General features: G+C 42.7%; 1 protein-coding gene across 2 annotated transcripts; it reads right to left on the minus strand.

The window, feature by feature from the left end:
• Positions 1-549: 549 nt before the first annotated feature.
• LOC144605597 (ras-related protein Rab-7L1-like) lies at positions 550-25,747 on the minus strand. Of its 2 annotated transcripts, none has more exons than XM_078421032.1 (6): positions 25,617-25,747; positions 24,622-24,748; positions 14,839-14,910; positions 8,877-9,058; positions 4,570-4,691; positions 550-3,008 (listed from the first exon to the last, which is right to left on the minus strand). In XM_078421032.1, the coding sequence occupies exons 2-6, from the start codon at positions 24,740-24,742 to the stop codon at positions 2,891-2,893; spliced, it is 615 nt and encodes a 204-aa protein (XP_078277158.1). In that variant the 5' UTR covers positions 24,743-24,748; positions 25,617-25,747; the 3' UTR covers positions 550-2,890. The 2 variants fall into 2 exon arrangements, with proteins under 2 accessions (XP_078277158.1, XP_078277159.1); XM_078421033.1 differs by having other exon boundaries at positions 24,960-25,747.
• Between the last annotated feature and the right edge of the window lie 328 nt (positions 25,748-26,075).

The following is a 26,075-nucleotide window of genomic DNA, read 5'->3' on the forward strand; positions in this document are numbered from 1 at the left end:
ACATTAAATCCCAGAAAATTAAAGTCTTAGTTTAAAACTTTTCATCTTTGCAAATCCTTGCAGGGCCTCAACCACTGCCCATGTCTAATAGCCACTACCTTTACAAAACTGAGGTATTGTGCCCTTGAACTTCTGGTCTCCAGATCACATCAATTTACTCAAAGCCCTTGAATTCACACTGAAAAATCAAAGGTCTCATCTTCGAAATGTGTGCCGTTTGCAGCCAAGTACCTAATCTCATTCGATCATAGTATTTTGCCACGTTAATGCTGCTACATAAAAATGAATGATTAAAATGCATCGATATTTTCTTGCACCCTCCAAGCTTGCCATTCGTTTTTGCATACTATTTGCGTACTGCACTTTCTTTCGAAGGGGAATAGCTAGTCTAATTACGGCTTATTTAATCAATTTTAAGTTCAATCAAAATCTGCAACTCTTCCCCTGAAACCCAAGTTCATAAATTTGAAATTGAATATTTAAAATATTTTTTTATTTTCATACATATATTACATGTATGTCACATACAATGTAAAATTGCTACAAACATTTGATACAATTTTTTTTGCTTTAAATTCAGTTATCAAAAAATAGGAAGACATTAATACATTTTTGATCATATATACGAGCGGTGCTCATGCAGTGTGAGATAAAGTCAGAAGCATTTCATCACTGTCAAAGTCATGAACTACACTATTACCGTGCAACCCCAGCATCGGTCTTTACAGTAACAGTGTTTATGATGAAAAGGGATAGCTTGAATCAAAGTTTATCTATTGTTTGTCAAGCTGGAAGAGTTACATTCATGTTCAAATCACAAGGTGACCATAAACTGTAATAAATGCTCTATAATAAACTCCCCTGAGTAACAAACTACATTAGCAAAACGAAGTTTGCTTACCTTTTGCAAGGCAAATACTGCTTTATGTATATCGCCATTGTTAAGTGCACTCCAAAAAAGTAATATTGCACAGTTTGACCTCATCAATCTTTTCACACGTACAATACTCCATAATTTCAAATGAAGCATTGCTACAAAACAACCAATATCTTACAATCCACAAGTCACTACTGTATTTTGTCAACCAACCCATTTTTTTTCTATTATAGCCACTATAAATGTTGACTTAGACCTATTTCAAAGATCCGTTTTACAGCAATATTTTACTAGGAAATTGAAACTAATTTTACAGAGTCTCTCAAATTGTTCCTTTGATTACTAAAATAATTCCCAAATGTCACCAAAGACTGCAGACACCTGGGGATATTGTACAATTGACATACAACAGATCTTTTAGTATTAACTCTATCACTTAAGTTTGGGAAGGGCTGGGAGTGGGAGAGAAGGCTCAAAGTGCATATCTTGGCTGAATGACTTGTGCATACAAGTGGGAATTTCAAAGATCACAAATTAATAAGCAATCCTTTTAAATACCAAAGTGTAAGGTCATCCCACAAATACCACAAAATATTGTTCAAAATATTTAATGAGAGAATAAAAGGCATGATAGAATGCATCAGCAGCATTGAATCGTCCAAATTCACCAAAACGAACTAACTCACATATAGCTCGGTCTTTAAAAATATATTCAGACTCTGAAAAAATTTAAGATTTGCAGATTTTCTGAAATTTCCAAACAATATCTATCCTTTGGAATTATGGTGCAAAGCGAAATTTCAGTGCTCTCTATCTTTCAGTGCTGCTTATAAGATGTTATACCGATTACCACCGTTACTGATGCCACCGATTACAGCAGACAAGTACAATTAGTCACACTTCCTAACAATTGAAAAATCACATTTTAAGTGCATAGGGTAATTATGTTAAGATAAGCTGCCATTAACATGGGATTGAGATGCTTCTTGCTTGAAGCAGCACTTGCATTTTTAAATTATACAAAAATGAATCCTGCTCAGTTGCTCACAAACACGTCTAAGAAAAAGTGAACAGATTTGAAAGTGACTCGATGTGCAGGATTTTATCATGTCCATCACGTAGTTAAAGGAAACCAGTTTTCTAACCACTATTGGCTGATTGAAAAATGGACTCAATTAAATGATTTATTGCCCCATTACACAGTGGTAATAAAAGCTGGTGATGACATTTTAATCAAGTGGCTTACAGTCTCCCATAAGATTGATCAAGTTTCCATCCCCTAAGGATGTTTATCTGCAAAGTCTTGTCCTATTTTAGTTAAGGTCTACATGAAGGTCTGGAAGCATGAAACAATTAATCTGTGCAGTAGGAAATTGGTATTGTAGAGAATGTTCATTAGCTTTGTACAAAATTCCAGAGGTATTGGTATAATTATATTGATTTGCATAATGTGAATAGCCATTTACCATTTAAACACAAAACCTTTTAGCAGTTTTTTTTCCTTTCCTGAACATGGATCAATCACCAAAGGCAGGAGTTCAAACCATAATTAAAATGTTCAAACAATTCTTATAGTAATAAGTGTAGGAAAAAAAAAACTGCAGATGCTGGTTTAAATCGAAGGTAGACACAAAATACTGGAGTAACTCAGCGGGTAAGGCAACATCCCCTGAGATGCTGCCTGACCCGCTGAGTTACTCCAGCATTTTGTGTCTTACATTAATAATACTGTTTGAGACAATACCTTTGGCAATGCCTACCGGTGATGAAAACAAGAATTATTCCAATTTTGCATCTAAAATAATGTCAACAGGAAACTTTGGAGTGAACATCTGGTAGAATTAGTCCACTAACCAACTCAAAATTCACGTCAAGTCAGTAAAAAAATCAGTTGGCGTTCACTTTCATGTTGGTTGAATGTTCAGAACTCCGTTGGTAACAAAAAGCAAACCAATTGCATAGGAAGTCTTGCAGGTAACAAATTCTCATTGATGACGGCCATGGATGGATTTCTCAACAGCATCCAGAATTCCAATGTTTTTCACTGGTTGGCACATTCTTAAGTTCAATATAATCCCCTTGGCTTTGTGTCAGAGTTCCCAAATTTGACATCAAACACTTTACCAAGACACTGCAACACCAAATGGAATTTCACGTTAATGTTAAAACACTCACATCAACATAATAGCATGCAAACCTATGTTTGATTTAGTTTAGAGATACAGCACAGAAACAGGCCCTTCGGCCCACCGAGTCCCCGCCAACCAGTTATCCCAAGACACCAGTACTGTTCTACACACACTCGGGTTGATTTACAATTTTTACCGAAGCCAATTAATCTACAAGCCAATTGAATTTTACAGGTAACACTGATAGAACGAGTACTGGAAAAAATATGCCTTTTAAAATTCCCCACAAACCAATCTAATTATCACAGTTAACTAGTTCCAAAGGTATCCATAAAACTGGGAACAGCTCCACCCAAGTCAGTAAGAAATAGCAGAGTTGTGGACGTAGCCCAGCCCATCACACAAACCAGCCTCCCTACCATTGACTCCAGCTACACTTCACTCTGCCTCAGCAAGACTGCCAACATAATCAAGGACCAGTCTCACCCAGGTCACTCCCTCTTCTCCCCTCTCCCATCAGTCAGGAAATATAAAAGTTTGAAAACATACCTCCAGATCAGGAACATTTGCTTCCCAGCTGTTATCAGGCAACTGAATGGTCCTCTAATATAGTCAGAGTGATGCAGGGTGGAAACAGGCCCTTCGGCCCAACTTGCCCACACTGGCCAACATGTCCCAGCTACACTAGTCCACACTTGCCTCCGCTTGGCCCACATCCCTCCAAACCTGTCCTATCCATGTACCTGTCTAACTGTCTCTTCAAGGATGGGATAGTCCCAGCCTCAACTACCTCCTCTGGCAGCTTGTTCCATACACCCACCACCCTTTGTGTGAAAGTTACTCCTCAGATTCCTATTAAATCTTTTCCCCTTCACCTTGAACCTATGTCCTCTGGTCCTTGATTCCCCTACTCTGGGCAAGAGACTCTGTGCATCTACCCGATTTATTCCTCTCATGATTTTGTACACCTCATCCTCCTGCGCTCCATGGAATAGAGACCCAGCCTACTCAACCCCTCCCTATTGCTCACGCTCTCTAGTCCTGGCAACATCCTCGTAAAAAATTTCCGAACCCTTTCAAGTTTGACAATATTTCCTATAACATGGTGCCCAGAACTGAACACAATATTCTAAATGCAGTCTCACCAATGTCTTACACAACTGCAACATTACCTCCCAACTTCTATACTCAATACTCTGTCTGATGGCCAAAATGCCAAAAGCCTATTTGACCACCTTATCTACCTGCAACTCAACCTTCATGGAACCATGCACCTGTACTCCTAGATCCCTTTGCTCTAAAACACTACCCAGAGGCTTACCACTCATCAGTTAGAGGGCAGTCCTGACCTCCCATCTACCTCATTGGAGACCTCTGAACTATCTTTAATCGGACTTGAATGTTATTTCTTGCTCTAAACGTTGTACCCTTTATCCATTACCCGTACACTGTGGAAAGTTTGATGGTATTCACATATAGTCTTTCTTTGACTGGATAGTATGCAACCAAAAGCTTTTCACTGTACCTCGGCATACGTGATAATAATAAATTAAACTAAATTACCTCATGGCTTGAGCAACATTCTTGTTTTCTTTCACGGAAGTTTCAATCCAACCAACAAAATGGTTCTCTTTACTGAAGATGTTTATCTCACTTCTGGTGATGGCCCATTCTGATAAGTCACACTGTTTAGAAGAGGAAAAAAGACAAACAAAAAAAACACAAATTTCTATCAAAATACAAATTCCCATATAAAATTGCACCCAGAGGAATTACATATAAAATAGGGTGGCGCAGCGGTAGAATTGCTGCCAGAGTTTGATCCCGACTATGGGTGCTGTCTGTACGGAGTTTGTATATTCTCCACGTGACCGTGTGGGTTTCCTCAGAGATCTTTGGTTTCCTCCCACACTTGTAGGTTAATTGGCATGGTGTGAATGTGAAATTGTCCCTGGTGTGTGTGTGTAGGATAGTGTTAATGAGCGGGTGATCGCTGGTCGGTGCGGACCTGGTGGGCCGAAGGGCCTTTTTCCGCGCTGTATCTCTAAACTAAACCTGCAGTATTTTTAAACACACATGATGACTATAATTCATGTGTAAAATAACTATCGTCGAAGGGAAAAGTAGTCAAGAACAAAGTGACGGTTTAATTTGCTGATGGTTAAAATACTTCTTTTCCGAGACCAGGAAAGGAAAAGTGTGATAAGGTCTAATTCAGTCCCCAAAAGTCAAAACCAAAACTCAATCTACCCTGCCTGCAAATCTAAATGCAATTTGACTTTGCTGTATATTTTAAAAAACTACCCAGGAAATATTCACATTGTTGGCAATTTCAGTGCTTATGCTATTTACAATATTAGTCAATGATGAGGACTTCCGCTCAGTGCAGGTAGCACCATCTGCTGGTTAATTTTTCACATACGTTCTGCAAATCATCATTGGATTCTTGCCTGGAACACAAAGTGCTGGAGTAGGGCACCGCAACTGGCAAGAGCTGCTGCCTCACAATGCTAGGGACCCCAGTTCAATCCTGACCTTGGGTGCTGTCTATGTGAAGTTCGCAGGTTCTCTCTGTAACTGTGCGAGTTTCCTCTGGGTGCTGCTGTTTCCTCCCACTTCCCAACGACGTGCGGGTTTGTAGGTTAATTGGCCCCCTGGTGTGTAGGGTGTGGATGCGAAAGTGGGATAACATAGAACTCGGGTGAATGGGTGATCAATGGTCAGCATGAATTCAGTGGGCCGTATCGCTAAACTAAACTAACGCAATGAGTCAGGCAGCATCTCTGATCCACATGAATAAGCGATGTTTCGGGTGGGGACTCATGGCTTCTCTGCTAGCGTTGATGTCCACTCCACATCTGCCTGTCCAGGTAAGGTTGAAGACCTTCTCCCAAACTACCATGAGCACTACGCCACTGCTAGGAGGAGCGTGACGTGAACAATATATCCCTTTGCCATCTGATTGTTGAGCAAAGAACCCCATCCTCACTTCAACCTCAAACTAACAAGCGATGAACTTGAATTTCATTATTGAGAGCAAGGGGGCCTCCGGTGCTGTTAATTAGCAAAGTACACAGGGTGCAACAAAAAAGTCTATTAAACCATTTTTAGGATGCGAGTGACTTGTGCAGCAAATGAGCATAAAAACAAGTGCTGGAGTAACTCAGCGGGTCAGACAGCATCTCTGGAGAAAAAGGACGGGTGACATTCCAGGTCGGGCCCCATCTACAGTCTAATTCTAAAAGCAGCTGGTTGAATAGAATAAACCATAAAACTAAATATGGAGCAGAATTAGAGGTAGGACCAAAAAGGACTCACTAAAACATTGTTTGACAAGATATCTCTGATTCCAGCATTTTGCATAAGTTTTATCTGTTACCCTGTTACTAATAAAGCTTGTTGCTTTGTCAAGGATATCTTTTTTACTTATTTCAAAAATCCAATCGAAATTTTCTGATACCTAAATAGCTTCAAGAGCAGTTGACCAGATCAATCACATTAAATAAAACACTCAGCTGAGTGTAGAAATTAATGGAAATGAATGTGCAAAAAAGTGATGAACGTTAATTAGAAACACAAATCTGTATACATTGGAAAAGGTGCCATTGAAAAAAAATAATGTTGAACCTGGAAGATTGCCACAAGCAGACTAATGGGTTTTGGGTGAGTAATCTCCAATTAAAGGATAAGAAAACCACTCGTGACATTATAGTTCAGCATTTAGACAACACTTTCTTTTAACATTGTACGGTGGTGCAGTGGCATGGCAGTTGAGCTGCTGCCCAACAGTGCCAGAGACCCGGGTTCAATCCTGACCTCGGGTGCTGTCTGCACGAGGTTTATACATTTTCCCTGTGACCGCATGGATATTCTCAGGGTACAGTGGTTTCCTCCCACACTCCACCAAAGACCGACAGGTTTATGGGTTCATTGGCTTTGATAAAATTGTAAGTTGTCCCTGATGGTCGTGGTACTTTACAGGATGATCGCTGGTCGACGCCCTCTCCGTGAGCCCAAGGGCCCATTTTTCTGTATCTCTAAAGTCTAAAGTTTAATAACTATGGCGGGACATGACACAAGTTCTTTAAAATGAAATACACACATTATCAGGTTATTTAATATTTAATTTAAAGTGGTGGTTTCCACACAATCCCATTGAGGGAAAGAGGGTGGTTCCAAAGATTCTACGGGATTCATGGGGATTTAATAAGTAATTTAGTTAGAAAGTTTAAAAAAAGATAAAACACTTTCAACAGTGCTAACTGTGCCAGCTATAGGTCTGCTGTATACTCTGCTGAGCTTAATAAATCATCTAAAAAGCTTGCAGACCACTGTTTTAAAGGACTGGAGAACAAGCAAAAAGTGCAAGTTTTAATGAACAAGAGATCAATGTTCTCTCTGCTCTGACATTTGTGGAAAATCCTCTTTTATAGTTTAGAGATACAGCAAGGAAACAGGCCCTTCGGCCCACCATGTCTGCACCGATCAACTATCCCCACACACTAACACTATCCCGCACACGCTAGGAACAACTCACAATTTTACCAAAGCCAATTAACCTACAAACCTGTACATCGTTGGGGTGTGTGAGGAAACCAGAGCACCAGGAGAAAACCCACTTAGGTCACGGGGAGAACGTACAAACTCTGTACAGACAAGCACCCATAGTCAGGAACGAACCCGGGTCTCTGCCGCTGTAAGGAGTGCCGTCCTTGCCTCCTATCTGATGATAAAACTTAAAAATCAAATTATCTGATTTAGGAGTAGTATGCTCAGATGTAACAAGTGCTCTATAGTGTATGGAAGATGGATTCTACTATTCTACTAAGTATTCTACTACGATTCTACTAACAGAAATCTTAGAAAAAGTGGACTTTTTGTATGCATGATTTTGGAATCTTTGCTAGTCAGCATGACAGTGCAGATTGGGAAGATATCGAGACGGGACAAATAAAAGGAAGGATGTTATGATTTCATTAATACTCACCACAAGAAAAACAATTGCTGATTGCATTTTAGTCCAAATTGTTTGCAAGCCTCTTTAATGTCAACATAGTTTATATTACTTATTCATAAGATCAGAACATTTGTTTAGCTACACTACTAGGAACAAAATAACTCTCAACCACCACCACATATTTTTAGACTGATGAGATATGTTTTATAATTTTACTTTATGATTGCAACACGAAGGTTAGAAGAGCACAATGGTGCAGCGGTAGAGTTGCCGCCTTGCAGCACCAGAGACCGGGTTCGATCCCGACTATGGGTGCTGTCTGTATGGAGTTTGCACGTTCTCCCTGTGACCGTATGGGTTTTCTCCGGGTGCTCCGGTTTCCTCCCACACTCCAAAGACGTACAGCTTTGTGGCTTAATTGGCTTCAGTAAAATTGTCCGTATTGTTCGATCCTGACTACGGGTGCTGTACTGTAAGGAGTTTGTACGTTCTCCCCGTGACCTGCGTGGGTTTTCTCCGAGATCTTCGGTTTCCTCCCACACTCCAAAGACGTACAGGTATGTAGGTTAATTGACTGGGTATATGTAAAAATTGTCCCTAGTGTGTGTAGGATAGTGTTAGTGTGCGGGGATCGCTGGGCGGCGCGGACTTGGTGGGCCGAAAAGGCCTGTTTCCGCGCTGTATCTGAAAAAAAAAAAAAAAAATTTAAATTGCGTAGGATAGTGTTAGTGTACCGGGTGACTGCTGGTTGCCAAGGGCTGGGTGGGCCGAAGGGCCTGTTTCTGCGCTATATGTCTAAACTCTAAAGTAAAGTCCAAAGCTAAGCACGCTTGGCTACAGGGTTATAATGCATGGAAATGGTCAATATAAATCTTCTAGATACAAATGCGGCATCAAATATACTTCAAATCACCTTGTTTGCCAAGAGAACACATGGCACAGGGCATCCATCCTTCAAAGCAACTTTGCAGTCTAAATCAAGCTTCCACTTGAGGCAGCTGTGGAAGGTTGTTATATCTGTCACGTCGAACATGATGATGCACGCCCCAGCATCTCTGTAATATAACCTGGTCATCGACGTAAATCGCTCTTGGCCTACGAACACAAGTTAATTATTTATTTACTAAACAGTTTATTTACAATCGTCTCTAAATCTACAAAATGATGACAGATTTTTCCCTGATGAAGATTCAATTGATAAAAAAATGTAGGAAATTAAAGTACAAATTTCCTTTGCACCAATCCACTCCTAAGAACGTGCTTAGGAACAATTTTATGGTAATATTAGAGAAACTCTACAACTCATCCATTCTGTTACTAACTGTAATGGATACCAAATTGGAAAAATATTCAGTTATCAAATATTAAAAGGTGAGAGGGGAAATATGTAATAGGAAGCTGAGGGGCACCTTCACCAACCTAGAGGGTGGAGGATACAAGGAATGAACTGCCAGAGGAGGTAGACGAGGCAGGTATGATGATAGCATTTAAAAGACTCTTGCACAGGTACATGGATCGGAGAGATGTAGAGGGATGTGAGCCAAACGCAGGCAAATGGGACCAGCTTAGATGAGGGATTGAGAAATTGGACCAAAGGGCCTCGTTCCACACTGTGCAACTCCTGAATATTTATCCTTCACCCAATTTCACAGGGAGACTTTTCAGTCAGGGTAGAAGTATTTTTCCCTGCCGCAACATTCAGAGTGAAATACTACAATTCAATTTTTCAATTATGTTATCCAAGCTGCAGTGCAGAAATTTGTAATTAATTTGTTTGATAGTCCTGCTAGCTCAAGAATGCTTAATCTATAGTCTTTCTTCCATCATGACTGATGACTACAAAACATTCAGTTCCATTTGGAATTTCCCAATTAATGAATGTTTCCACGCTGTATCACCCTATGACTCTATGATGAAGGCATGCAGCAAGACCTTGACATCATTTAAGTTTGGCTGAAAAATGAGAAGGAAAATTTGCACTCTACCAATGCAAACATTAACCATCCGCCTTCCGGCAACTCCTGCAAACGAGTAGGCCCCAGACGTAGCAGCCACGCCGTTCCTCTGGAATCAGCCTATCAGGTCGAGAGGGGAATGCAGATGCTGGGCAAGTTTGTATTCCCATTGACCTGCCCAGGCTCAGCGGCCAAATCAAACGGAGAAGACACTTGCTGGGCGCAGTGAGATGTAACCACAGATGAAAAATCCCCCTCTCCAAGCAGGACAACGCCAAGCCACACCACCATCTCCCACAGATGGATGGATGCCAATTCATTCAACCATCTCCAACAACATAATTCAAAGAACGTCTCCTTGGTTTGCTGCATTAACATGCAGCTTCAATGTTTCAGGGTCACCTAATAAATGTGCGCTGATTACATACACTCGGGTAAATAAACACGTCAAAGGCTGGTTGTACTGTAGTAAGTAACTTGCCTCAACTTCCCAAACCTTTCCATCATTCACATGGCAGAAATTGGGATAGTGGTGGAATATTGTCCAAATTCAGTGCAGTTCATAAGTGAAAGAAGAACTAGGCCATTTGGCCCATCAAGTCTACCCCACCATTCAATCATGGCTAATCTATCTTCCCCATTTAACCCCATTCTCCTGCCTTCACCTCATAACCCCTGACACCTGTACGAATCGAGAATAAATCTATCTCTGCCTTAAAAATACCCAATTACGGCCTCCACAAATGATTTCCAGATTCACCACAATTCCAACAATCGATGATCTCAACATCCACACCAAAGCAGCTGACTGAGTGGAACCCAATCTACCATTTTTCATGCATCATGTGATTGGCGTCGATGGCAGTGGAGTAAAGTTCAATTGTAGCATTGAAAAGAAAGATGGTGAGGATGTTAAGGGGAAAGAATCCCACATCTCTGTAGCCACAATTCTTTTCCTTTCAACATCCTCACCAACTTTCTTTCCAATGCTACAATTGAATTTTCTTCCATCCTTGCCAATCACGATGCGTGAAATTTTTTATCAAGTTTATTTTGATTCATTTACCTATTACGTTCATCCCCTGGTTCTTGACCCTTCCAACTAATGTGTTTTTTCACTCACTCTTTCTATTATTTTCATAATTTTAAATAACCATTAGATCCCCTCATAACGTGCTCTATTCCAAGCTCAATCTCTCCTGTCCATCCACAGATTTGAAGTCTCCTAATTGCGGAATAATTTTAACAAGCCTCTTCAGCATGCCTAAAACCTTTTTGTTATTTCGAAAATGGCACCCAGAACTGGACACAATATTTGTGGCTGAATCAGTATTTTTCATATTTATTTATTATTATTTTCAAATTTCAGATACAGCGTGGAAACAGGCCTTTTCGGCCCACCAAGTCCGCGCCGCCCTGCAATCCCCGCACATTAACACTATCCTACACACACAAGGGACAATTTTTTAAAAACATTTACCCAGTCAATTAACCTACATACCTGTAGGTCTTTGGAGTGTGGGAGGAAACCGAAGATCTCGGAGAAAACCCACGCAGGTCACGGGGAGAACGTACAAACTCCTTACAGTACAGCACCCGTAGTCAGGATCGAACCTGAATCTCCGGCGCTGCGTTCGCTGTAAGGTAGCAACTCTACCGTTACGCCACCGTGCCGCCAGGAGGCACAGTGGCGCAACGGTAGGAGGCCCATTTAGGAGGCCCATTATAACTTGTACTGTATTTCTACAGCCCAGAAAAACATGCAGTCTCTTATCTACTTTCCCAGCCCGCTGTGCCTCTTTTAATGAACTAGGCATGCACAAACCAGATCTACATTTCACTTGCCATCCATCTACCCATTTCACCAGCCTGTCTAACTTCTTTAAGTTCATCACTATCCTCATCATAGCTCACTAGGCTTCAAGAATCCTGCACAGTTGAAAATAGCACCTCAGTACACCTGAGCCTTAAGAAAAGCAATGAGCCACATGCCAAGACACAAGGAATTTAACTGCACATTTTCCTTCAGTCCCAAAAGAACTAACCACTACTTTCAGTCTGAATGATGTTTTAATGTGGCACTTTATCAAATGCTTTTTGGAAGTCCATATTTATCACATCAATAGCATTTCCTGTATCGATCCTCTGTTATTTCATTAAAAACATCGATCAAGTCAAGTGGACACTATTTGACTTTAAGAAATCTATGTTGGCTTTTCCTAATCAATCTACAATGCAAAAACCTGAATCTGTTCATTACCATTGTTCGCTGAACTTTTCCAGCCACCCAGGCTAAATTGGCTGGCTTGTATTTAGTAAGTTTGTCTGTATGCTTTTTTTCCCTGAACAATGGTTCAACATTTGCTATTTTCCAATTTGAGACACCGGCCCTTGAATCTATACGTGTTTGAAAGATTATGACCAGAGTCTGCAACTGCTCTCATCCCACAGCAATGTAGGATGCATCCCATATGGGCCAGATGACTATCCACGTCAAGACCAGCTGGCCTTTTTGAAGTTGGATCCCGACCTGAAGCATCATCTATCTATGTTCTCCAGAGATGCTACCTGACCTGTCCAGCATTTTGTGTCCTTTGGCCTTTTTGAGAACTCCACTTTATCAATTGTTACCCTCTCCAGAATCTCAACGACATCTTTTGCAGAGGCTCTGGCAGTCTCATCTTCCCTGCTGAAGAATGATATGCAGTACCAGACTTGGCTCCATCTCCTCTTTTGATCTCTGACTCATCCCAATTCTTCTGCTACATTACATTTCCTATTCACTTGCCCACTAGATATATTTAGATATCCTTTTTGTGCTTGTTACCAGCCTTCTCACATGATCCCTAGTATTTCCTTTTTTTTTTAAACTTCTCCTCAGAACTTCCTGTAATCAGCCGGATTTTCTCACATGTCACCAATCTGCCATGTGAATCTGTCATATATCCTTTCTCCTCTGCTTTATTTTACTTGTTTATTTTATTTTATGCTAGTTTTTTTGTTATCCAAGTTGTTCCAGCTTTAATTTCCATAACTTACTCTCTAATGGGAATGTACGCACATTGTAGCTGAAACCTTAAGGATGTCCTGTTACCCACGTAGAGATTTTGTTCCATCCCAATTTACTGAAGCCGGATCATCCCATTGAAATGAGTACTTCCCCAGTTGGCTAATCTTACCTTGGAGTGTTCCTTATCCATTTCCACATCTATTTGGAACCTTACGATATTACATAAATCAAGTACAAGGATCAAGGGTGGCACAGAGGCGCAGCGGTAGAGTTCCTGCCTTACCGCAGCAGAGGTCCAAGTTCGATCCTGATTAAGGGTGTTGTCTCTACAGAGTTTGTACGCTCTCCCTGTGACAGCGTGAGTTTTCTCCAGGTACTCTGGTTTCCTCCCACACTCCAAAGATGTACAGGTTTGTAGGTTAATTGGTTTCAGTGAAGATTGTAAATTGTCCCCAGTGTGTAGGATAGTGCTAGCGTGCAGAGAACGCTGGTCGGTGCGGACTTGGTGGGCCGAAAGGTCTGTTTTCATGCTGTACCTCTGAACTGAACGCACTTTGATAATGCGTGCACTTAACTTGGTTCATTTCTCAGAATAGAATTCAGGAATGCCATTTCTTTGGTCAAGTTGTTCTATGCGTTCTTCAGAAATCCTTTCCTGTCTAAGTCCCTCATGCATGTTATCCCAGTTTTTATTTGAATAGTTAAAGTCACTTATTTACACTACTCCAAGGCTTCATATGTTTTCCATAAGTGAAGAGTAGAGAACAATTGCCCTTCTATAATTTAAATTAATCTAAACTCAGCAATATGGGAGACGGAATAGGTCTAACACCGGACCTCACAATGGAGGTAAAAAATTCCATGACAAAAGTTAACTATACATCTAAAGGGGATTTATTTGTTAATTAAAGGAAGCGGTTTATTGTTTGACAAATCAGTGAAAATTGCCCGTAATATTGTGTATTTTACACAAATTCCAGGCAGTACTCTTACTTTTAAGTTTTATTTGTTTTTTTAACATTCATCTGAAACCAAATATAATTGTCTTTGAGAGCAGCCATGCAAGAACCAGCAGGTGACTTGTTTCACAGTAGGTCTCCTTAAAAATATTTCCAAAATATCTCTCTCTGGCATCCGTCCATCTGCGGGAGATGATGGTGTGGCTTGGCGTTGTCCTGCTTGGAGAGGGGGATCTTTCATCTGTGGTTACATTTCCTTGTGTGACTGACTAGGCCTATCCGTGACAGGCAGATCCTTCCACAGTTTCCACAGGCGAGGTTGTCTCTGGTCGTTGTTCTGGGGAGTCTGTGGCTGCTGTCTTTGACCCTATTGTGGCGTTGGTGCCTGTGCTCCAGGGTCCATGCTATTGTGATGTGTTTCATGCCCGCCTGGAGGTCCTTCCTCCACCTGTCAGGGTCCTCAGCAGCCGCTTCCCAGTTGTCAGTGTGGATGTTGAAGCTTGTCAGATCCCTTTTAATTGCGTCCTTGTAACGGAGCTTTGGTCTTCCTCTTGGTCTCCGCGCATTGGCAACCTCCCCGTAAAGCACGTCTTTGGGGATACGCCAATTGAATATTCCAATATAAATTGTGGGATATTCAATGTGCACAATTTTATAAAGAGCACAACCTATTGACAGTAAAGCGTGACTCAGCGGGACTGAAGGTCTCAATCAGAAGGGTCTCGACCCGAAACGTCACCCATTCCTTCTCTCCAGAGATGCTGCCTGGCCCACTGAGTTACTCCAGCATTTTGTGTCTATCTTCGGTGTAAATCAGCATCTGCAGTTCCTTGCTACACATTATTGATATAGTACCATTTGATCAGGAGATCTTATCGATATGTAATAAAGGAGTACCAACAACCCATTTGAAATATTTCTGGTTCAACAGAAACTGAAGTCGGTACTTACCTGCTATGTCCCAAAGCTGAAGCCGAATAGACTCCGTGTCAGACCACTGTAAAGTTTTCAGAGCAAAGTCCACTGAAATCAATAAACAAAGTACAGTTGTTAGTGTTTGTGAAGAGAAAAAAAAAAGATCTTTACAATAACATTCAATGATTTAGCCAGGATACAATTAGGATTGCATCTGAACATCATTAGTTATTGTCTATTGAACAACAAAACACTCAGCTGAGGGAATTATCGTTCCCCAATGAAGATCTTCCTAGAATCAGATATTTGTTGGCAATGCACTTGGCAAAATAATGCAGGATGTTGGAAATCTGAAATTTTAAAAAGTGCAGGATATCCTCAGGTCAGGCAGCATCTGTGAAGATTGATGACCTATCAACCGACAGCTCCTTGGATAAAGGAAATTATCCACATTTTCCAGGGTCTCCGGGTGTATCTTTATTGTCAGAGGGCAGTACCAAACAATAGCAGTTTGATAGAGACCTTACTTTGCAGGTGCAAGGTCTAGACTGGGAAAATCAGGTTGGAAATGGACCCCAGGAAAGAGAGTTTGTAGAGTGCCTTCGAGATGGATTCTTAGAACAGCTTGTACTGGAGCCTACCAGGGAGAAGGCAATTCTGGATTTAGTGTTGTGTAATGATCCTGATCTGGTAAGGGGACTAGAGGTAAAAGAGCCATTAGGAGGCAGTGATCACAACATGATAAGTTTTACTCTGCAAATGGAAAGGCAGAAGGGAAAATCGGAAGTGTCGGTATTGCAGTATAGCAAAGGGGATTACAGAGGCATGAGGCGGGAGCTGGCCAAAATTGATTGGAAGGAGGCCCTAGCAGGGAAGACGGTAGAACAGCAATGGCAGGTATTCCTGGGAATAATGCAGAGGTTGCAGGATCAATTTATTCCAAAGAGGTGGAAAGACTCTAAGGGGAGTAAGAGACACCTGTGGCTGACAAGGGAAGTCAGGGACAGCATAAAAATTAAGGAGAGGAAGTATAACATAGCAAAGAAGAGTGGGAAGACAGAGGATTGGGACTCTTTTAAAGAGCAACAAAAGTTAACTAAAAAGGCAATACGGGGAGAAAAGATGAGGTACGAGGGTAAACTAGCCAATAATATAAAGGAGGATAGCAAAAGTTTTTTTAGGTACGTGAAGAGGAAAAAAATAGTCAAGGCAAATGTGGGTCCCTTGAAGACAGAAGCAGGGGAATTTATTATGGGGAACAAAGAAATGGCAGACGAGTTAAACCGTTACTTTGGATCTGTCTTCACTGAGGAAGATACACACAATCTCCCAAATGTTCTAGGGGCTGGAGAACCTAGGGTGATGGAGGAACTGAAGGAAATCCACATTAGGCAGGAAATGGTTTTGGGTAGACTGATGGGACTGAAGGCTGATAAATCCCCAGGGCCTGATGGTCTGCATCCCAGAGTACTTAAGGAGGTGGCTCTAGAAATAGTGGAAGCATTGGAGATCATTTTTCAATGTTCTATAGATTCAGGATCAGTTCCTGTGGATTGGAGAATAGCAAATGTTATCCCACTTTTTAAGAAAGGAGGGAGAGAGAAAACGGGTAATTATAGACCAGTTAGTCTGACATCAGTGGTGGGGAAAATGCTGGAGTCAATTATAAAAGACGAAATTGCTGAGCATTTGGATAGCAGTAACGGGATCGTTCCGAGTCAGCATGGATTTACGAAGGGGAAATCATGCTTGACAAATCTACTGGAATTTTTTGAGGATGTAACTAGGAAAATTGACAAGGGAGAGTCAGTGGATGTGGTGTACCTCGACTTTCAGAAAGCCTTCGACAAGGTCCCACATAGGAGATTAGTGGGCAAAATTAGGGCACATGGTATTGGGGGTAGGGTACTGACATGGATAGAAAATTGGTTAACAGACAGAAAGCAAAGAGTGGGGATAAATGGGTCCCTTTCGGAATGGCAGGCAGTGACCAGTGGGGTACCGCAAGGTTCGGTGCTGGGACCCCAGCTATTTACGATATACATTAATGACTTAGACGAAGGGATTAAAAGTACCATTAGCAAATTTGCAGATGATACTAAGTTGGGGGGTAGTGTGAATTGTGAGGAAGATGCAATAAGGCTGCAGGGTGACCTGGACAGGTTGTGTGAGTGGGCGGATACATGGCAGATGCAGTTTAATGTAGATAAGTGTGAGGTTATTCACTTTGGAAGTAAGAATAGAAAGGCAGATTATTATCTGAATGGTGTCAAGTTAGGAGGAGGGGGAGTTCAACGAGATCTGGGTGTCCTAGTGCATCAGTCAATGAAAGGAAGCATGCAGGTTCAGCAGGCAGTGAAGAAAGCCAATGGAATGTTGGCCTTCGTAACAAGAGGAGTTGAGTATAGGAGCAAAGAGGTCCTTCTACAGTTGTACCGGGCCCTGGTGAGACCGCACCTGGAGTACTGTGTGCAGTTTTGGTCTCCAAATTTGAGGAAGGATATTCTTGCTATGGAGGGCGTGCAGCGTAGGTTCACTAGATTAATTCCCGGAATGGCGGGACTGTCGTATGTTGAAAGGCTGGAGCGATTGGGCTTGTATACACTGGAATTTAGAAGGATGAGGGGGGATCTTATTGAAACATATAAGATAATTAGGGGATTGGACACATTAGAGGCAGATAACATGTTCCCAATGTTGGGGGAGTCCAGAACAAGGGGCCACAGTTTGAGAATAAGGGGTAGGCCATTTAGAACGGAGATGAGGAAGAACTTTTTCAGTCAGAGGGTGGTGAAGGTGTGGAATTCTCTGCCTCAGAAGGCAGTGGAGGCCAGTTCGTTGGATGCTTTCAAGAGAGAGCTGGATAGAGCTCTTAAGGATAGCGGAGTGAGGGGGTATGGGGAGAAAGCAGGAACGGGGTACTGATTGATAGTGATCAGCCATGATCGCATTGAATGGCGGTGCTGGCTCGAAGGGCTGAATGGCCTACTCCTGCACCTATTGTCTAGCCTCATGCATGCTTCAGTCAACAGATAAATAATGGGCTGAAGCTCAGAATAAATGTAAAGCCAGCTGACACCGAGCAGTTGGGCGCTTGTACATTTTAATTTATTCACTTTTCAGGATGTAGGCACCAGTGGCAAGGCAGTTTATGTAACCTATACTTAGTCCCCCCTGTCCCCTCCCAAATATAATGGTTTGTTGGATAACTTCAGATGGGTCTGAAGTCACAGAGGCCAAACCAGGCAAGACTCATTATGTACCTCAGAAAATATCATGAATCGCATAGCAAGCAAAAATGTCAGAGCAGAGATTTTACAGCATAGTTCAGGCAATACTGGTGCAATCTACAGCTGATTTCCCGTATTCTTGTTGATAATTCCAGGGAGGCACAGTGGCGTAGCTGGTAGAGCTGCTATCTCACAGTGCCAGAGTTTCGGGTTCTATCCGGACATCGGGTGCTGTCTGTGTGGAGTTTGCATGTTCTCCCTGTGACTGTGTGGGTTTCCTCCCGGTGCTCCGGTTTCCTCCCACATCCCAAAGACGTGCAGGTTTGTAGGTTAATTGTCTCTGTAATCGCCCCTCGTTTGTAGGGACTGGATGAGAAAGTGGGCCTAACATAGAATTAGTGTGAAGATAGACACAAAATGCTGGAGTAAATCAGTGGGTCAGACAGCATCTCTGGAGAGAAGGAATAGGTGACGTTTCAGGTCGAGACCCATCCGGGTGGTGCAGCACAATGGCAGTCCGCCAACCGTCCGTCTCGTCCTTTTCTATCTTTGTTGTTTTTAGTATGTTGTTAAATGTATGTTTAGTGTATCTTTAACTTTGTATTATGTGGGGGGTGGGGTGTTGGAGGAAACTTTAAAAAAATCTCTTTCCTCGACGGAGATGCGATTTTTTCTCCGTATCGTATCCCTGTCCGCACTACGGCCTAACATCGAGGAGCTGGCGGTCTCTTGCTGGGGATCAACTTTGGCAGCTTCAACCGTGGGAGCCTACGGATTTAACATCGTGGAGCTTGCGGTCTTGGTTAGGGACCGACTTCGGGAGCTCCAAGCCGCAGGAGCTTCGGCCGCCCCGATCGCGGGAGCTTCATTCCTCGGCTGTGGGAGCTTCGATCGTCCTGACTGCAGATGGTTTGACTGCCCTGTCCACGGGAGAATGAGGAAAGAAGATAAGACTTTTTTGCCTTCCATCACAGTGAGGAATGTGGGCGAACCGCTGCGGTGGATGTTTTTGTTAACTTTTATGTAGGAAAGAAAACGGCAGATGCTGGTTTAAATCGAAGGTAGATACAAAACGCTGGAGTAACTCAGCGGGTCAGGCAGCATCTCAACGTGTGTGTCTTGTTGCTTATTTTCTGGAACGTCTGTATGGTAAATCAAATGTCACTGTATCTTAAATGGTACACGTGACAATAAAGGACCATTGGTTGACCATTGAACCATTGATCTTAGTCTGAAGACCAGTATCTGCAGTTCCTTTCTACACAGAATTAGTGTGAACAGGTGATTGATTGGCAGCATGGACTCAATGTGTCGAAGGACCCGTTTCCATGTTATATCACTAAACTAAATTTAAATACAGTACTGTTAAAAGTTTTTTCCTTAAATTAAGGAGCAACAATTCAATTCATTATAAGTCAATTCATTGTAGCATTTTCATTGTAAGTAACTAATGTGACCAAACTTCACATTCAAAGGAGAGCTTAAAACCCTTAGGTTTTCAGTTTCAAAATGGCTTTTGTCACCACAAAACATGAAGTCAATATTTTGGTTTATGCACAATAATTCTAGATTGAGTTTAAATAAAGGAAACTAATTAAGCAAGAAGCTCTTAAGTGGGGTCCTGATCCTTGTTGGAAAAAACTTTAGCGGAATAAAATTTAAGTAAGCATACTCCATATTCATTACACATATAATTCTGCTGTTCATGAGAAACAGTAAATCTTTATTAGAAAACGTATTCATTCTACCGTGGTGAATTATTAGCAGCTTCTGATTTTGTTACTCAGTGGACATCCTTGGCAATGAACCCACTCATTTAAAATCAGTTTTACTGTTTTTTCAAATGTTAAAGTTTTACCCTTTCATTGTAAGCAGTCATTTTTATTAAATCTCACTGTTGACTTAACCACATCCTCAATCATTGCAATAATTTGGTATAGTTCTGTTTTGCTGCCCTCCCCTACTGTCATTTTTGTTCAATAAACTGATACCTTTTGTATGCTTACAACTGACTTGCATCTCTTATGACACCAAACATTCCAGACAATTAATCTCATGGGGGCTCATTAATATTTCCCCACACTCCCTGAAAACCTTATTCCCATTGGTACTTGGAAAACAATGTACAGCTTAAATGAATATTTGAATATTTCCTTTTGCACAGCTCCATGCCCACACTTTCATAAGTACAGTCATTAGTGTTTTAATTTCAATCACATATGAAACCTTTACAGCGAATGCAGCGCCGGAGACTCAGGTTCGATCCTGACTACGGGTGCTGCACTGTAAGGAGTTTGTACGTTCTCCCCGTGACCTGCGTGGGTTTTCTCCGAGATCTTCGGTTTCCTCCCACACTCCAAAGACGTACAGGTATGTAGGTTAATTGGCTGGGTAAATGTAAAAATTGTCCCTAGTGGGTGTAGGATAGTGTTAATGTACGGGGATTACTGGGCGGCACGGACTTGGAGGGCCGAAAAGGCCTGTTTCCGGCTGTATATATATGATATGATATGAAACCAGCTCATACACAACTTGTTTCCTTTTTAATAAACTAATTTATCACAGAAAAGGCACCGAAACTTACCAGCATTGATTCTAGACTATACTGCAACGTAAATGGTATCATTTACTCCTCCACTTGCCAAGTAAACGATGTGAGAATTCCAAAACTATTAATCAATAGTGGCTATCATGTTTGATAAGCGGATGCAGGTTAAAGTAGTGGAGAAATGTTTAAATATTTTCCTGCTAATATTATAAGGAGTACGGTGCACGATGAAATCTCCATTTTGAGGCATAAACTCATACTCATTTGGTTTTCATATAGCATAGAAACTGGCTATTCAGCCCAACCCGAAAGTAACAACACAAATAGATAGTATGACAATGGCATATCGGTCGGGGCATTGAGTAAAAAGTCAGGAAGTCATGTTGCAGCAAGATAGGACTTTGGTTAGGCTGCTTTTGGAGTATTTTATGCTGTTCTGGTCGCCCAAATACAGAAAAGATGTGGAGACTCTGGAGAGGGTGCAGAAGAGGCTTACCAAAATTCTGCCTGGATTAGAAGGTACATAAAGAGAGGTTGGACAAACTTGTTTTCTCTGGAATGTCAGATGTTGAGGGGAGATCTGATAGAAGTATAAAAAATGATGATAGGCATAGATATGGCAGACAATCATAACATTTTCCCAGGTTGGAAATGTCAAATACCAGAGAGCACAGCAGCGGCAGAGTTGCTGCCAAACAGCGCTTGCAGCACCGGATACCCGGGTTCAATCCCGACTACGGGTGCTGTCTGTACTGAGTTTGTACGTTCTCCCCATGACCGCGTGGGTTTTCACCGAGATCTTCGGTTTCCTCCCACACTGCAAAGAAGTACAGGTTTGTAGGTTAATTGGCTCGGTGTTTGTATAAATTGTCCCTAGTGTGTGTAGGATAGTGTTAATGTGCGGGGACCGCTGGTTAGCACGGACTTGATGGGCCGAAGGGCATGTTTCTGCGCGTATCTCTAAACTAAACCAAAGCATAGGCTTAAGATGAGAGGGGCAAAGTTTAAAGGAGATGTAGGACAAGTTTTATTAAAAAAACAAAGATGCTTGGAATGTGCTGTCAGATATGAAACAAGTGTTTAAGAGACATTTAGATAGGCACATGGATATGTACTATGAACGTAGATATGAAAGGATATGGATCACATGCTGACAGAGGAGATAAATTAACTTGGGATCAAGTACAACGCAGGCATTGTGGGCTAATGGGGCTGTTCCTGTGCTGTACGGATCTATGTTCTAACAACTCCACCAGTGATCACTCATCCTCATTAATTCCGTCAACCAGCACCTGGTCTATAGCCCTCTCTGCCATAGCATTCCAAGTAAGAATTTCATTGTTCTATCTGGGACATATGACAATAAAACACTCTTGACTACTAATCTGAACAAATACTGTCAGGACCCAGTCTGAACCACTCTCCCAGGCAATGTATTCCAAGTATGTATGGGCGCCCAGGGCGAAGAAACTCTCCCTTCAAATCTCTTCCCCCTTACCCTAAACCTCATGTCTTCTAGTTTTATCTGATACGAGGAGAAATATCCTGCAGTCTATCCTATCTATTGCCCTCAATTTTATATACCTCAATCCTGTCACTTAACCTCCTCTGCTCCAAGAGACAGACCTAGCTCCTCTAATCTCTCCTTATAACTGAACTACTCTATTCGAGGCAATATCCTGCTGATGTGCATCTCAGGGTCAAGCTATGAAGTGCAGCACGAGAAGTTTAAACTAAAATATGTTTTCATTAGTGAAGCACAGGAAATTGTTTCACAAAGCAGAGACTTGTGTACAAGATTTATTTGGATGATAAGGGCACAAGACAGACAATGCTGCTTTAAGCTCCTGTTCATGTAATTTTTCTAAGAGGACTGTGCACTATTCAAGAACAAATGGGTTCTACTTTACATTCACAATATATACTCTATGCAAAGAATACACAAGGTTAACAAGATAATTGTTAATTTTGCTCCATATCTACTGACCCAGCAATAACCCGAGAAAAGGTCCAGGACACGAGGATGTAATAGCATCTTGAATTCCTACAATTCATTTATGATGCTGAAAAACATTGACACCGAGTTAATTTTCAATATTCTTCTATTTCTTTTTCACACAGAGGGTGGTGGGTGTATGGAATAAGCTGCCACTCTCCCACCAATAACCCCACTTCTTTGGCACTTTTCCTTGCAACCGTAGCTAAAGCGAAACTTGCCCTTTCACTTCATCCCTCCCTATCATTCAGGGTCCCAAACTATAATTCCAGGTAAAGCAGTGATTCAACTTCACTTCTTCCAATCTTGTCAACTGTGCTTGGTGTTCACAACATGGTCTCCTCCAGATAGACACAAAGTGCTAGAGAAACTCAGCAGGTCAGGCTGCATCTCGAGTGAACTTTTTTTTCTTTTTTAACCTCTGGGATTGGATGTATTTCACAACTCCCCCAATCTTCTGTCCATACCCTCTCTGTCAATTCCCATTCACTCACTGACCAGATAACCTTGTTTGCAGCTCAACCCCAGTCAGTCCGGTTTGACCAGAGACATCTCCTCTCCTCGGCCTCTCTGTAGCTTAACGGATTGCTTCTCCACCAGTTCTGATAAAAGGGCTTCGACCCAAAGATACAAGAGGAGCAAGATGAACCACTCCGTCGAAATCGCCTATACTGAAGTGTAGTACGCAAAGGAGCGTAATGTCCACCATTTTAGTAAGCATAACCCGCCGTTCGTTATGCCTCTCGTAGTGTAAGCAGTGTTTTGGGGGAACAGTATGTGTGATGATACCATAAAAATGCAGAATATATCTCATCTATCAATTCACAGATTTTTGTTATTTTTCTTTTAAAATGTTTCTGCAAGTTTCTGCCTACTAAAGTGGCACCTTGACATACTACGGTTTTTAGGGCCGAGTGGTCTATCTTGCTCCTCTAGTATCTTTGCTTACACCTGAATTTTTCTACTGTTACTCTTCCCATATATGCACCTTCCCAGAGTATTTCCAGCATTTTCTGATTTTATTTAATTTACACCATCTAAGGTTTCATTTTTCCCTTCACCTTATTTCCCTACATCCCTGCAACTTATTCTCTCTCACAAATGCACATCATCAGACGTTCTTCAACGTTTAAGAAACATTTAGACAGGTACATGGATAGGACAGGCTTAGCTGGATGTGGGCCAAACGCAGACAGGTGGGACTAATATGGATGGGACATGTTGGTCGGTGGGGGCAAGTGGGGCCGAAGGGCCTGTTTCCATGCTGAATGACTCTGGCTCTATAACTCCCCTTGTCTTTCTTTTTGTTGTTAATCCACATAAAGTAATAACTTAGAAGGCAACATACATCAGTACAACACAAGAACAGATCCTTTAGCCCACAATATCTGTGCGGAACATGATACTAAGACCTACTCTTATCTGCCTGCACATTATCCATATGCTTATCCATGTGTCTTTCCAAAGTCTCTTACATTATACAATCATCTCTACCTCAACTTCCTCCCACAGTAGCATGTTCCAGGCATTCTCTACCCTCTGTGTAAAAATAACTTGCCCACCCCCATATTTAAACTTGGCCCCTCTCAGCTTATTGCTCTGCCCTCTCGTATTTGATTTTTTTTATGGTGGGAAAACGGTTCTGACAATAAGCAATCTACATATCCGCACATCTTTTGGATGTGGGAAGAAAGCTAGTGTGAAAATTGCAGACAGCAATCCACCCACACTCTCAGACATTAATTAAGCAAGAGTCCCCCAAGCTGGGAGGCAGCAACACAGACATTAATTCCAAACAAAAAAACACTTTCAACCTTTCCCTCCCTTTTCATGCAATTATCAATCTATCAAAATAAATCTATCCCACTGCAGATCTCCATCAGCTCAAAGAGTTCTTTTTAACTCCCACAGCGAACTGTTATCGCCCAAAGAGATATTTTTCGTCCATCTATGAGATTAGATCTATATCAACTCAATGAGACACTGTATGGGTGTGCATGACTTGAGAGAGTTATACAAATATACAAATATAACTCTCCTCTTACCTCCCACAGTGGACTTGTAATGCTTGCTGAAGCTGTCGTTAGTGTAACGGTGCACTAGGGAAGTCTTGCCCACCGCACTGTCACCGATGACTAGCACCTTGAACAGGTAGTCCTTGGCCATGATGGTCTGGGGAGTGAACGACAGAGGCTCAGGCTCAATGAGGAAGGCAGACACCGAGGAGCAGGGTAATGGGGGGAGGAAGATAGGGAGGGAGGTTATGTAGGTTGGCTGCCGAGGAGGGAGGGAGATTGGTGCACAGAGTGTGAATGGAGGGAGGGGCAGAGTGAGGGGATGGAGCTTTACTGGAGCAAGGGAGGTTCACCGAGGTGGTACTCACCGAGGCAGGAAGGACCGAGGGGGTTTCACTGAGGAAGGACGACCACTCACTCGCTGAAGGAGAGGGGAAAGGTAGGCGGGTCACTCGCTGAGGGACAGAGAGACTCACTGAGGGAGGGAGGGGGGAGGGGCAGATGGAGAGGGCACAGAGAACACGCACCAAGGGATGAGGGAGTGAGCCCTCCTTGCTGAAGTAAGGGAAAGTGAGATACTTGCAGCTTGAGGAAAGGAAGATTGAGGGAAGATAGAGGGAGACACACTGAGGGTAATAAGGACACTCGCTGAGGGACGTAGACTCAGAGGAGGACTAACCGAGGGAGGGAGGGAGACACTCGCTGAAGGAGGGACTCTCACTGAGGATGGAGAGCCATTCGCTGAGGTACGAACTCACTGAGGGAGACTGGCCGAGGGAAGGTCACTCAGTGGGGGGGGGGGGGGGGGAGAGATTGGCTGAGGAGCGAGGGGAGGACAGGAGGAGGGATGGAGGGAGAGCCGCAGAAGGACGAGGACTCACTGAGGGAGGGAGGACGGTGATCCTGTCTCAGGGAGAAGACATGGAGGGAGGGAGGGAGACCCTCGCTCTGAGGGAGGAGAGGCGGAGGGCGACCCTCGCTCTGAGGGAGATAGGAGGGAGACCCGCTGAGGGACGAGGACACACCGAGGGAAGTTGACACTCAGTGATGGAGGGCGACCCTCTGTGGGAGGAGGGAATGAGTGTCGGTGTCCGCCGCCACACGCCGAGCGGCTGCCGAGCCCTCAGCCGCCGTCTCCCCGCTCTCTCGCAGCCGGGTCACATGACGCCGCCCAGCGGCGGTGCACCGTGGGAGTTGTAGTCCCTACCTGCGCTGCGTTCCCCACGTGACCGATCACCATGGGAGTTGTAGTCCGACTCTGCGCTGCGTACCCCGCGTGACCGGTTGACCGTGGGATTTGTAGTCCGTACCCTACTCGGCAGACCCCCCCCCATGTGACCGGTGCACCATGGGAGTTGTAGTCCAGCCCCACAGGTGCCCGCCCGACCAAAGCGGAATATTGACTACACCTCCCAGAATGCAGCGCGCCCCCTGCCTGCCTGCCTGGTTGCACCTTAGTCAAGTCAAGTCAAGTCAATTTATTT

Source organism: Rhinoraja longicauda, chromosome 24 (genome assembly GCF_053455715.1).
Source record: "Rhinoraja longicauda isolate Sanriku21f chromosome 24, sRhiLon1.1, whole genome shotgun sequence".
In the NCBI taxonomy this organism is placed as follows: Eukaryota; Metazoa; Chordata; class Chondrichthyes; order Rajiformes; family Arhynchobatidae; genus Rhinoraja; species Rhinoraja longicauda.